The sequence below is a fragment of the Mesoplodon mirus genome, assembly GCF_964341445.2.
Source record: "Mesoplodon mirus genome assembly, chromosome: 12".
Classification (NCBI taxonomy): Eukaryota; Metazoa; Chordata; class Mammalia; order Artiodactyla; family Ziphiidae; genus Mesoplodon; species Mesoplodon mirus.
The window spans coordinates 86,812,956-86,827,727 of NC_138988.1; the positions used below are offsets into that span (position 1 = coordinate 86,812,956).

At 36.4% G+C, this 14,772-nt stretch overlaps 1 protein-coding gene across 1 annotated transcript; it reads right to left on the reverse strand.

The window, feature by feature from the left end:
- Window positions 1-938: 938 nt before the first annotated feature.
- On the reverse strand, window positions 939-11,675 carry GMNN (geminin DNA replication inhibitor). The gene is made up of 7 exons (XM_082638277.1): window positions 11,534-11,675; window positions 9,310-9,364; window positions 6,273-6,350; window positions 5,384-5,531; window positions 2,981-3,063; window positions 2,564-2,674; window positions 939-1,352 (listed from the first exon to the last, which is right to left on the reverse strand). Exons 2-7 carry the CDS (start codon window positions 9,355-9,357, stop codon window positions 1,191-1,193), a joined length of 630 nt encoding a protein of 209 aa, XP_082494403.1. The 5' UTR covers window positions 9,358-9,364; window positions 11,534-11,675; the 3' UTR covers window positions 939-1,190.
- Window positions 11,676-14,772: the final 3,097 nt, after the last annotated feature.

Genomic DNA, 14,772 nt, shown 5'->3' on the forward strand with positions numbered 1-14,772 from the left:
ACATGGCTCTTTAAATATAAATTAAAATTAAAAAAATTAAAATGTTAGTTCCCATTCATACTAGCCACATTTTGTGCTCAAAAGCCATATATGGCTACCTGGTTATTATACTGGACAACTCAGTTCCAGCATCCCGGAAAACTTTATTGGACAGCATTGCTATAGATTAATAATATTTATTTAAGCATTTAGATCAGGCACTCTGGTAAAGGTTTTAATTCTCACAAAAAACAGAGGTGGACTTAATATCAGAGATAAGAAAATTAAAGTTCTATAAGAATAACTTGCCTAAAGTAATCCTTTAAAACTTGACATTGCTCTTTATTGCCAATTTATACAAAGCTTCTTGTGTGCTTTCCACAGAACTTAATCCCAATGCTGTAAACTTTGCAAACAAGTTCCCTTTATTTTGTCCTTTTCTTCCTTCAGAACAGTACATATGAGAAATCCTTAATTTCACCCTACTCTTACTTCATATTCCTTCAATATACATACTTTGTCTACACCAGTATGTGAAATGTGCAAATAGAAAGTTTCAGAACCCTTAGTTATTCATGCATCTCTTCATCTGCTCCCCACTTTGCTTCTCTAGAGGACTACCAACACCACCCCAACATTTTAATCTTCCAAGAAGAGTATGATCATACCAGCCTTTACCTGGCTACTCAGATTCACTTGGGGAGCCTTTGACTCTAGATGCTCACACTCCTACTGGGTTAGATTACCTGGGCACAGGGTCTAGAAATCAACATTCCCTCCAGTGAGCTTGAGGTGCAACCAGGTTTACGAGGTAAAACCTCAGCTATCTCAGTCTAAAAAGGGAGAATTCATTTTCCCCTTGTTTCCTCCAAGCTAGTTAGCAGATTAGAAAGGAAACAAAACAAAAGCACAGAAATAGACAAATTTTCTACCCAGATTCTTCAAGATAGACACAAAGCTCAACAGAATGAAGTTTATTTATCATATACACAAGTCATGTCTGACAACTGAGAAAATGCTATTTACACAAAACAACACTGTAGATTAAAAATACATAGTATTTGTATTTTAACACAATAATAGGGCCCCAGGATACAAACAAGGAAGTCTGAGTCCAAGTGTTCATTATAAAGTTATTTGCTCTGCTACAAAGAACTACAGTGGAGGTGAACGTTGGCAGTATATTTCTCAAGAGTCAGTATTACTGAATTTCACACACACGGTTTTGCGTCTGTAGAAGAAGAGACAACTTCTGCAGCACATGTACCCACTTCTGAGCCTTCTACTTCAGAATCCTCACCAGTTTCCTCTTCAGAATCAAATTCCTGACTATCCGGTGATTCAAAGTTATCCAGAGGTTCTTGATTCAGTCTCTTGTAAAGAATAAACCAATAATTTATTGTGAAAACTTCACAATCCAAGCCCATTATCAGTATGCTGATACAACGGACCCTCAATGTTATAATGAGGTTTCATTTCATAATGTCTCTATATTAAATTCACTTACATGCAGTCAAGTGTTTGTTAGATCAAAGTGCTAACCACGTTAGATCATATTTCTGCAAAGTCACAGTGTTTAAAAATTTGCTTTTTTTTTTTTTTTTTTTAAGTATTCACATGCTTTCAGAATACAATTTAAATCAGTACTTCTCCAACTATCTACAGGAAAGGACCAGGTTTCCTAATTTCCCATCTGCTTTGGACCAATACTTCCATGGCAGTTAAGAGAGCTACTACAGTACTTCCAAATGAAAACTTCAAACGTGAGTTCTGTCATGGCACTAAAATGTACGGCAGAAATTCAGTACAAGAGAAGTTTTGATTTGAAAAATGTCCTTCCCAACAGCAAGATGATTTTTTGCAGACATGAATAAGTTTAAGACCTATTTTTTAAGACTGGTAAAGTAACAGTCATCAGGCTAATTCTTATAAACACATTAGTTACTTCCAAATTAAAAAAAAAAGTCAGATAAGACGACCGAAGTTATTTCATACACCAATTACCAGTTTTATAAATGTCAGTAATATCTCACTGGCATTATAGTTAAATTAAAAACTGTCTGGAGATATATATATATATCTGATTCACTTTGCTGTACACCTGAAACTAATGCAACGCTTTAAATCAACTATACTCCAATAAAAATTTAAAAAGAACAACCTGTCTGAAAATTTGACAACTGTGAAATATAATTTTCCATATATTTTTCAGATGTAAGTATTCCTTTCTACATTGTTACAAGAAAATAGGTGTTCTTTTGCTTCATAATAATAGCATCTAACAATTATTGAGCTCTCACTATGTACAGGCAATTCTCTCAATTTTCTACCTATTCTCTACTTGTTATTCTCATAGCAAGCCTATAAAGGTAGGCACTATTACTCCCATTTTATAAATGAGGGAAATGGAGCCCTGACAGGATAAATAACCTGCTTGACTCAAACTTAATGGTGCTAGGCAGGGGGCTAGGGCTCAAACCCGGGAAATCTCATTCTAGAGCCCAAACACTTTCTGCTCACACTACTCCCTCAACTTTATAGAAAAATAGATGCCTCTGAATCAGGTGAATGTTAAAATACCTACCTCTATTATCTCTGCCATATACTGTACGTGTTCTGCTACTTCTGCCAATTCCTTATTCTCCTTCTTCAGGCGGGCAATTTCATTGTCCTTTTGTTCAATTTCTTTATGAAGCTATGTGACATAAATCAAAAAGTTCAGTTTTTCATAGATTTGCTATGCTATAAACCAAATTATATGCCTCCAAGTATATAGCTGACACACATTTAGCACAAAGTTCCTAACAAAGGTGCTGTCTTTGGCTCTCAACACAATAGGCTTCTTTTTGTATAATAGTTCTGGTAACAGAGTTGCCTAATTAAATTTTTATTAAGACAACATTAAATCTAGTTTATATTGCTCTAATAAAATATCCTGGGCAGCAGAAAGAAAATAATCCTGGAATGTTTAAAAATTCCACGAATTATATTCAGTACATACTTTCTCATTTTCCTTAAGTGCTTCATAGAGAGCCTTCCTCCGTTTTTCCGCCACTTCTTTCCAATATTGAGAGGATGGATTTTCTAAAATAAATTGTTTTACATGTAACTTTGAAAATCATTACTGTTATATACTGCTGGAAAAGCCCAATAACTAAAAAAAAAAAAAACCAATAACTTGTCTATTTTTTAAAAGTTTACAATATCATTCAGTACGTAGTAATACACATTTTTTTAAAGATTAAAGTTAGAAAGCCAAATCAGTTTTTTTCTTATTTTTCCCAACGTTTTGAAGATTTCAGTCCCTTCAAAGGAACTGAAACACAGGTACAATACACATATAACTTTAACCTAGATTGTTAAAGGTGTCTGCAACATTTGCTTTGTGTGTTCATATTTTTTAATTTGTTTAACATTCACATTTGTGAAAAGTCCAGATCAGTTATTTTTACACTGTCCTTAAATTTGGATTTGTCCATTTCCATGATTAAATTCAAGCTACACAAGTTGGCAGGAACACTGTGTAAGAATGTTGTATCCTTCTCAGTGTATCACCAAAGAAGCACATACTAATTGGTCACAATACTGGAGATGTTAAATTTGATCACTTGATTAAGATGATTTCTCCCTTGTAAAGATACTTTTTTCCTTTAGTAACAAATAAATGATCTATGGAGTAAAATTTTTGAGTCTGTGGTATTAATATCCAGTTCCCTAACAACCTTTCACCCAATTTTACCTCCACTGATGTTTCTTGTTCCTTCTACATTTAGTAGTTGGCATTATTCTGTAAAAGAACTTTCCCTACCCCAATTCAAAAGAAAATTACCAGTATGGATTCATGTATTCTTTTTTAATTCAATGTATTATAATCCGTTCTTGTCATTATTCATTTTGATGCTCAAGTTTTCCCAAATTTAGCCAGGGGGGAATCCCTTCAAGCAGACTCCTTGTCCTTTTAACCGGTACCCATCAGGTTTTGAGTACTTCCGTATTTTCTAACACAAGAGATTCCAAGCTCACTCTGTAGTTTCCCTGCCCCGGTCCTGGAAGCAGCCATTTCTCCAGGGAGCCTTAGTGGAGAGTAGTGTTTACAAACCAAGAACTGAAAGCAATTGTGCTTCTCATTATTCGGGTGTCATTCGTTTCTGGGCTCTTTCATTGGCAGAGTTAGGAAAGGTTCTTTTTAAAAAATCATCAGTTTATACCAACACTCCCAATTCCAGTCCCACAACAGAGTTCTTCCTTTCCTTCCCCATTACATACTGTATCTCCCTTAACCATACCATGGACCCAACAATATCAACATATTACTCATTTGCTCAATCCTAAAATATACACAGATTTTTTCCCAAACTGCTACTACACTAATACCACTGCCAACAAAAATTAAATTCAAGATTTCTTTATAGTTCTTTTAATCCTCACAGTATAGCCCTCTGAGGGTCTACCGTCAGAGTTCTGTGTTCAAGTTGCATGGATTAATGTTTTCCATCTATGTGGTATGTTAGCGATATAATGTAGAGTTATTTCCATATTTAACTTTAGTGTTTTTTTCCCACCAATCTTCATTAATTTTAGCCAAATCAGATATGAGTGTCACAAATCCTGTTGTTTATTCTACATTATTATTAGAGCTTCTTTATTTGTATGCAGTCAACCTTTCTATTGGCTTGGCCAAAAAGTTCATTCGGGTTTTAACATCTTACAGAAAAACCTGAGCGAACTTTTTGGCCAACCCAATAAATGAAATCCCACTGTCTACTTATGTTTCCCCTCACTGTCCTCGGGGGACTCAAAATGAGCCCAAATGTCACTATAACCTTGAGTAAGACAATTAACTTCTCTAGGCTCAACCTTTTTCCTCAGGAATAATGACCCACGATTAGGACAGAAGTAATCACCTTCCATAATCCTTACAAAACATCGTTAACTTCCTCTTCTGAGTTCCACTGCCATCAGAAACTAGGATTTATTATAGGCACCTGCTTCTCATTCATCTTCACTCCCTTTATTATTCCTATTGTTCCCTTATTTCATTCTCCTGCTTCAAATTCATTATCTCTATACATTTTTCTTCTGAAAAGACTATTTCCAAGTCTTATAAGTCCAATATCAGAGCTGCCCTATTAATCACTTTCCTTTTCTTTAATATTTCATCCATATATGGATTTACCAAGCAGTAGGACCTGTCCAAATGTACAGTTTTATATATTTATACCATAAAAAATCTTAAATTATCAAAAACATAAAAGTAAAATACCTAATAAATTAAGAAGCTGTGGGCAGAGTTCATAACAGTACAACAAATAATATTTACCCTTATTATAATTAAAAAATTTAAGATAAAAGCCATACACACACACACACACACACACACACACACATTTTTTTCCCCCCATACCTGTAATCATAAGATCAAATGCTTCTTGGGTGACGCCTCCAAGATTTTTATTTTCACTGTGTTCTGGGTCAGTAACAACTCCAGAGCTGGAAGTCTTAGATATTAACTGGTCGTTCCAATGTTTCCGTTTGGACAAGCTTTTAACCAACTATAATGAAAATATATACATCAGTCATTTTGTTTAACGAACAAGAAAGCTAAGCGGTTTAGTCTCTTATGAATTAAAACTAAAGCACTCAGATATGGGGATATATGTATAGCTGATTCACTTTTTTATAAAGCAGAAACTAACACACCATTGTAAAGCAATTATACTCCAATAAAGATTTTTAAAAAACCGAAAGCACTCGTATCTCTATCTTTCTGATATCTTTGGCCCTTTTAAGAAATTACACAATTCAAAACTCTACCAAAATGTATAGTTATATTTTAGGAATTTTATTTACATCAACTATTTTGAATTAGAGTTGAGTCTAAGGCTTAGCTGAATTTATTTTTATTATTTAAATGATTCAGTACCATGGAAAGGCACTATTTTCAACCTGCAGAAGTCTAGAAACCCTCATCCATGATTTTATCATTTACATACAGGGGTAAATGATTGAATCTAACATTTTATTCTTAAAAAAAAAATCAAACATTATGCCTATAGGTTAACTCATAACTTATTACATTATCCCAGTTCTACTACAGGTATTCATACCACTTTTGAACTTCCTAAATTGAAAAATTAAAACAAAAACCACTTTTGTGGGGAATATACAATTGTTATCCTTAAATTATTTCCAAATTTCAAAGATTTAGGTATTTCTGACCAAGGAACTCTTTGAAATGTTTTTAATGTAAAGGTAGCATCATCTGTACCCCATTCTAGCTCAATAATACACACCTCATTTTCTCTTCCGACTAGAGATCCAGCTGTAGAAGGCTGAATCATCTTCAGAGTTCTTCTTGGAACAGGACTACTCTGAAAAGTCAAGATAATGAATCACCTGGTTAATAAGTTCCTATATGGATTGTTACCATCTCAATCCTACCATAATTTACAAAAGAAAAATAAAATGCTAAGGACACTAATGTTTGATCTGCTATATAATTTTATAATGCTACATATGATTTGATCAACTAGCAAGCTTATTATTTCCCTAAAATTATAATAAAGTTTGAAGAAATTCTAAGAATAAATCACATTACCCAAACTTGACACAAACAAGTAGCTCTTCTTCCATTTCAATATACGTTCTTGCTATAGTCATGTAGTCATTTGTTTAGTTAAAACAAAAATATAACATTAAGTTCTAGTACTCCAAACCATATATGATGAAATTCCAGTACAACAGGAATATTTGTATTCCCTGTTAAAAAGATCTTCTACACAGAAACTAGAAATTTACCAAACATCATAACATTTAATGCTACCCACAAAAGAGGTAAATTGGAGGAAAAGGTTAATTATTTACACTGCAAAATACTTCTTTCCCCTAATCAAAAGGATTCATCTCAGGCTTCCTTTAAATTGCGAATAGTCCCTAACACATTTATATGAATCCACCAAAAGAATATCACTTTAAAGAATATTACACATGTAAGAAGACCCGCTTCCCCCCCTTCAACCTTTACCTGACTGTAGAAACAGTTTTGCTTCAAGCCCATTCATTAGCAGACAGAGAAAATGTCAGTGCTTGAGGCATACAAACACTCTAACATGCACAAGCTATTGTTTTTGGAAAAAAAATGGTTTCCTTGTAATATGTAAATACCTTCCTGTATATTTCCTGATCTAAAAGGTCTCTCTATTTTTGCAAAAAATCATTAGTTATACTGCCACCACGGGATAGCAAACAATGGTGAATACTCAAACAAGGTCAGCAAGAACATGACACCAAAGCAGCGTGAGAAAGTTACGATTCCACACTGTACTTCACAGGACTAGAGTTCACCTTTCCCACGGTAAAGTTTCTACTGCTGATTATTATCTCACTATTTAACTGAAGAACAAATGCTGGCTACTGTGAGAACAAATATTACACCAACACTTCAGATATAATTTAGATTACAGATTAGTCAACATTGTCCAGACAAATAGAAGAAAATACAACTTTGGAACCTTAATAATAGGAGGTGTTAATTTATTTAAATGCTTGCTACTCATAAAGGCCAAAGAAGTCAGCTAAATGACCACTTCCAAGATTTAATTTCCACAACTGTAAGCTTTATAGCATCCAGCCATCCAAATGCAATATTGCTATTATCATTTTATTCATACAGATCATGCATTAGAATAATAATCTCTTTACAGCCAGAAAGGTTCTTATATATTGAGTCATAATCTTTTTAGAAAACAATTTGAGATTCTATGAACCCCCTCAAAAAAAAAAAAGAGCATACTCACACAGAATTTTGTGTATAATTGGCAAGGAAGCCATGAACTCCTAAAATTTGATCTTTTACAGACCTAGTTTCAGTCCAACTCCCTCATTTTACAGATGAGTAAACTGAGGCTGAGATGCTAAATAACTCACCCAACGTCACAGTTTTGGAGGCAGAACCAAACAGAACCCAGATCCTTTTATATCCCAGATAGTTGTACTATAGATAGGAAATATTAGACTTCTCTTTAACTGTTAGAATCTGCTGAAATTACATAAATTATTTGTCTGGGATTCAATTCAGTGGAGGAAAGGGGGAGTGAATGGAGATGGAGATGAAACAAGACTGGCCATATACTGATAATTGTTGAAAATGGGGGAAGTAAAATGAGATTATACTATTGACTCTATTTTTGAATATTTAAAATTTTTCATAATAAAAAGTTTAAAAACACACATACGAAGCACAGTGGGAAGATGCCATGACCCTTTATGAAAGCTGATGGAACAAAATTCACAAATTATCAATGCAAATTAGTCACGAAAAATAATGTAAGGAAGATACTAAGACAAGGTAAACAAAACAACCTATCAAAAAGCACCTGCTATCACTTACAAAAAGGCTTTTATTTATACTATTTAATTTAAATCTGGAAACTGGTACACTTTCCTGACAATGTAGTCTCATTCCCAGGAATTCTGAGAATACATATAGTCTAAGTTGTGTGGCAGGACCTCCTAGCTAAGTTGTAAATTCATTTAGAACCTTAAGAGCAAAGCCAGTCAAAATTACAAACTCAAAATTAAGCTCTGTCTTTATTGTTATAAGAATAAACATTTGGAACTAGATTTCCAGTGACAGTATAATACAGGGATTCAAAAAGTGTGGCAAAATGAGCAAGTTGGATGGTAATGAGCATAATGTATCCTGGAAATATATGCAATATAATGGAAACTGTCTCTGTGGTCAAAGACACTAATCTGAAGATACACAAAAAGGATTTTAATAAAATAATTTCATGAAATGTAGTAAAAGTAGAAACGAAGCATTTCTTGTATATAGAAAATCCTAAGGAATCTACTAAAAAACTATTAGAATAAACAAGTTTAGCAAGGTTGCAAGATACAAGATCAAGGTACAAAAATCAATAGTACTTCTATACAGTAGCAATGAGCACCCCCAAAATTTAATTAAGGAAATGATTCCACCTACAATAGCATTAAAAAGAATAAAATACTTAGGAAAAAATTTAACAAAAAAGTGAAAAACTCAAAACTCGAAAAACTTTGTTGAAACTTTTTTCTTTCAAAGCATTGTTGAAAGAATGTAAAGACCTAAATAAATGGAAAGACATCCCATGTATGTGGATCAGAAAACTTCATATTCAACCATAATTAATTTTTAAACAGTTCTCTATTGTTACTTGCCCTCAGACTAAAAACTGATTAATTCAACGTTCATAGAAATTATATTCAGGTTAAATTTGACTAAATTATGTCAAAAAACATCTAACTACATGCTTTCTATAACAAATTAAAGTGATTGCATTCACATACCTTTACATTCTCTTGGATTCCTTGTTTCTGCTTCATACTGTGATTCATTATACACCTGGTGAAGAACAGAAGATTAGTAATTCAAAAACAGAATATGGTCTGCATCAGAAAGTGAAACCTAGTTTTTTGTTGTTGTTGAAAGTACAATCATAAAAATAAAAATTAAAAAATAATAGCAATAAAAAATGATGGAACTATCTTTTCTCACTGTACCCAAACTCAGCCCTGTCAATGACAAGTGACTAAAGCTAATGACTCTTAATATCTTTACTTTATACACACACATACAGTAATTCTGGCTGGAAAATATTGTTACAAAAGGGAAAATTTGCATTCTAAACAAACTTACAAAACGTGACAGTGTCCTGGATTAAATACAGGGCTCTCAAAGATCTGAAAAATGGACTTCCCTGGTAGCAGTGGTTAAGAATCCGCCTGCCAATGCAGGGGACACAAGTTTGAGCCCTGGTCTGGGAAGATCCCACATGCCACGGAGCAACTAAGCCCATGTGCTACAACTACTGAGCCTGCGCTCTAGAGCCCGCGAGCCACAACTACTGAGCCCACGTGCTGTAACTACTGAAGCCCACACGCCTAGGGCCCATACTCTGCAACAAAAGAAGCTACTATAATGAGAAGCACATGCACCACAGTGAAGAGTAGCCTCCGCTCCCCTCAACAAGAGAAAGCCCCCCCCCCCCGCACAGCAATGAAGACCCAACACAGCCAAAAATAAATAATTTTAAAGAAAAGATCTGAAAAACAGTCACCAGGAAAAGCAAAACCCAGATACTTGGGTGTGCCCAAGTCAAGAGCAGCATCCTAACTCTACTGTTTCAGAGGCAGATTTAAGCTATAATAAACTTGGCTCTGGTAACCAGCAATAACTTAATAGTGATTTAATATCCAATCAAATAAGATTATGCATTTACATTTGTAGGGAATATTTAACCACCATCATGAACTGAGACACTGGTGGAAGCAAAGAAAAGGGAGCAAGAGACAAAGGGCTATGTAACGCTGTTAACCACACCACTGGGCCAGACTCACTCCAAACCCAACTTTGAACTCCCAGCCATGTCTCTCCCTCAAACAGATCTCCCTGATTTCTGTGGCATGCCTTTCTTTACCCAGTGCAGTGGCTTTTAAACTCTGACTATGACCCATCCCATGTGAATACACTTTACACTGTGCCCTAGCACACACAAACGCAAACGAAAATGTTTAGGAAAGAAAATCTAATTGTGTGACGCACCCTATTTTCTATTCTAGTTAATATTAAGCAAATGCTGGTCGAGCTGAGCCAAGGCAATGATTTTCAAACTGCGGGTTGCAGCCTGGGATTCCAAAATCACTCAGTGGTTGTTTAGAAAAATGTAACTAAACAGACGAGAAAACATCAGAGTGCAAGGCATGTGAGAAATAAATACTGCTTAGTGAAGGTTCTAATTTAGTTGGAGGGTTACATCCTACATTGCGATGTAAAAAATGTTCTTTAGTACATGCCCAGATTTAAAAAGTTGAAAGCCACGGGATCAAGTCTAATCCTTCACTTGTTCATCACACTCCCGCCAGAAACCTTGCGTCCTTACTTTTTATTCTCTAGTTCTTTTAAACAACTAGATTGAAAACTCTGGCGTAGGACTGGGTCCAAGGAAATCCTGATAAACTGGTGAAACCAAGTGTCACCAAATTCAATTTTTTTTTTTAAGGGGGACGCAGAATTCAGGGACCTTGTCCCATGAGCCCAGTTTGCAGACCCCCTTGGATCACCGCCAGTTAATTACTGGTCAAGAGGGTGGATGTTCCGCCTCATCCCGACAGCCAGGCACGCACAGGCTGAGGCCCTCACACCAACCAGCTGCAGACAAACCGCCCCGCGACCCCGCCAGCTCGTCCTACGGACAGAGACCCAGAAACCAAAACCTCGGCAGAAGATCCGGTGCCCTCCAACCACTGAGCGCGCCACAGGGACTGCGCCCGCCAGCCAATAGAGAGAGCGGACGGGAGAGCGCGCCAAAACAGATCCAACCAATGGGGCAGCCCCGAGCCTCACCTCCCTCCCCGTCCCGGCTCCTGTGACCGTTCAACAGCCCCTTCAGTTAGACCCCGGCAGCGGCCCCGCAGCTGTCACAGGACTACCCGACTTTCGGCCGGTGGGAGCCCAAAGCGGCTAGTCTAGCAGCCCCTGCGGACCCACTCCGGCCACCTCTCTCACACTTACTGGATGGAAGCGGGCAATCCTCGTAGCGAACTCACGTAGTTGTGGCTGCGGCGCCTCGCGTGGGGTCCACAGGCAATACGCGTTCGTCTCCGCAGCCGCAGGAATGCTAGCGCGCGCGGCTGTAAAGGACTAGAACTCCGCCCTTCGGCCCTAGAACGGCCACGTGATAGCCTGACACGAGACGGAGGGCGGGGCCATCCGAATCCGGCGAATCGCCTCTCGGCTCCGCCCGCTTCGGCTCTGCCCCTTCCTGCGTCTGCGTGGTGGGCGTAGCGTGTGTTTGGGCTGGAATATCCTGGCGCTTCTCCTACCTGATTCTTTAGTGTCCTCGGATCCTGCCTTCTGACCCGTGCTCGGAACTTCCCTTCAGAGTAGAATCCTCTTTTTTTTTTTTTTTTTGACTTTTACAAGCGGGGAAAAGACCTGCGCCCACTAGTTGTAAACACTGGGAGAACAAAATATTGTATATGTAGTACGGCTTATTTTTCTGTAAAACCCTCGTTCCGCGGACTCCTAATTGTATTAAGAGCTTTTATATCTTGGTTTTTTTATTTTGACTGCATTGTGGTGCGGTAGTAGTGCCGGAAGGCCTAATCCTGCAATGAATCCTATTCACTGAGCACCTAGTACGTACCAAGTACTGTTCTGGGCGCCGGGAAAACAGCTGCCATTGCAATCTGAAGGAGCAGGAAAGCCCTAAGAATAATTACGTCTAGCTTGTTTTTTTTAAGTCGTTTTACAAATTTCTCAACTTACTTTGTGGGCGTAATACATTTCAGTTTACTGGAGTCTTGTTAAATCTTTTGTTTACGCCTGCCATAGCTATTAATACAACTCTGTTTTCCCATTTCTTAACTTTAAATAGGATTATCATTCTCAGAAGGCAGGAAATATTTATCTACTAATTACGCACAGCACCGCCTTTAGGAAATGCTTTCTCAGCTGTATACGCTGCAGACACTGCGTGCCCACCTCCTGCCACCCGCCCCACCCGTATTTCTTTTTGACAGAGCTCAAAATCTAGCTTTCTTTGGGGTGAAATGTAACACTTAATATAAATTCTAAATAAAGGAAACAACCCACTGATTTGAAAAGTGTCAGTAGACGACTGAGTTTCTGAGTAAGAATTTTGATGACCCTGTAATTTGACTGTGTAATTTGACTTTGAAACACCAGCCAGTCAAAACTAAATCTGACTTCTAATTTCTTCATTCAGCCACATGATAAAAAGGCATCACTGATGAAAAGAGCCCAAATAGTAAGTATATATTTTAAAATATATAAAAAGTTATATTCAGGTCGTCTGTACTAAGTATTGTATAAAGCAAAGTACCTAATGTTATTTCTTAACAGAACTAAGAAGCTGGGAAAGAAAAATGTCTTCTGTATGAAAATGGTAACCAAACCAGAGGGGTAGAATTTAGAGGTTATCATAGTTGAAAATCTAGAGGCAATAAAAGAATTGATTTTTTAAACGTCTTATGAAGCACACCTCCCCAAATGTTATCTGTAGTTACTAATAGTATTGGTTAATTTTGGAATGGTGTGGAGAGACATTAACTTTACACATTTTAGTGTTGTTTGACTTTTTTTAAGTTCAGCATACCAAAGGAGATGATGCCTCCCTTAGGAAAAATTGTGAAGCCCCCAGAGTCTGCAACAACCATGTCACCAGCTTAGGTAAGATCCCTTATGCTTTGCCTGCTAAATGATCAACTAATTGATGTGACAAATTAATTCAGATATCTACCTATTCTATTCATTTGGGTGGCTACCAGCCACATGATGGCTATTGAGCACTTGAAATATGTCTAGTTTTCATTGAAATGTACTAAAATGTAAAATACACACCGAATTTCAAAGATTTAGTGTGAAAAGAAGGTAGAATGTAAAATGTTTCCATAATTTTTTGTATTGAGTACATGTTGAAATAATTCTTTGGATATATTGGGTTGAATACAAATACTGTTAAAATTAATTTCACTTTTAATTTTTTTTAATATGGATACCAGAAAAAATTGTAATTACAGATGTGATTCACATTTGTGTCTCACATTTTATTTCCATGGCACCTGGCTGCTCTAAACTATCGTAATGTACATTATCCCATTGAATCCTCTCAGTAGCCATGTAGGGCAAATGTTTTCTACTCCCTTTTTTATAAGACTGAGAGGCTAAATCACAAGTCCAAGATCTCACACAACTAGGCAGTGGTAGACTGAGACTTCAGATCTTCTGACTCAAAGTCCACATGTGGAAAGAGGGAGGTTCTAAATATATTCCTCTCTCAAGAGACAAAGGTTCCTCAAACCCTCGAAGTACTGGGGAATGTCTCCAAAACATATGCTTTTTGTTTGTTTGTTTTTTGGCCGTGTTGCTTGTGACTTGTGGGATCTTAGTTCCCCCACCAGGGATCTAATTCGAGTCCTCGGCAGTCAAAGTGCGGAGTCCTAATCACTGGACCTCCAGGGAATTCACCGTATCCTTTCCTATTGCTTTTGAAAAACAATTTATAAGGAAACAATTTTGCAGGTATCTGGAAAAAAGTTATAAGTAGTTAATCATTTAATCAGAATTTTCCCCTAGGCATCCAAATATAGTGTCTTATCTTTAGTAAGAAATGATGGGTATTGATAGGGTTAAGTTTATGCAGCAATATTAACTCATATATAATCCTTTAATTTATTGCAGTCTTCCACTATACAAGTTTTGAAAAATTATGGGTATTTTTATGTAATCTTTCTATTAGCCACTTGTAGCTTAGCACAGGCTCCGTTGCTGGGCATTGTAGGGCTGTGTCTTCTTATCTTGCCCAAGAGCATTTATCAGTTTGTGAAAGAGAAAGGAAGAAAGAAACACAATACTATATGATAATAGAAAAATAAAGCTAAATCGTTTAGTATGGTATAAAGAATAATAATAAAATGTTAATGAAAAACAATAGAACCTTTTAAAATTTTGTTATTACTTATTAAGGCTAAACTAAATTCCCAAGGTTTTCAGCCAGAGTGCAGAAATTGCCTGGCTTTTACATGATAATCTGTATCCTTCTGAAAACTGCCAAGGGGAACAAATAATAATTTGTTACATTCTGATTCAGAAAGCTCATGTAAGATCATCTGTAGAGCATCCATTTTACCCAATTCCCCAGCTCTGAATTGTATTCAAATAGTTTAACTTAGGTTTTAGGTTACCTGTGACATGTGCAAGGTTAAAAAAAAAAAAAGAGTAGGAAAAAA

Excerpts from the sequence above, each read along its gene's own strand:
- GMNN (XM_082638277.1), bottom strand. The coding sequence starts at position 9,357 with ATGAATCACAGTATGAAGCAGAAACAAGGAATCCAAGAGAATGTAAAG. Across the intron at positions 5,532-6,272 it reads TAGTCGGAAGAGAAAATGAG|TTGGTTAAAAGCTTGTCCAA; the intron begins GTGTGTATTATT and ends TTTTCATTATAG. Across the intron at positions 2,675-2,980 it reads CACTTAAGGAAAATGAGAAA|CTTCATAAAGAAATTGAACA; the intron begins GTATGTACTGAA and ends TATGTCACATAG.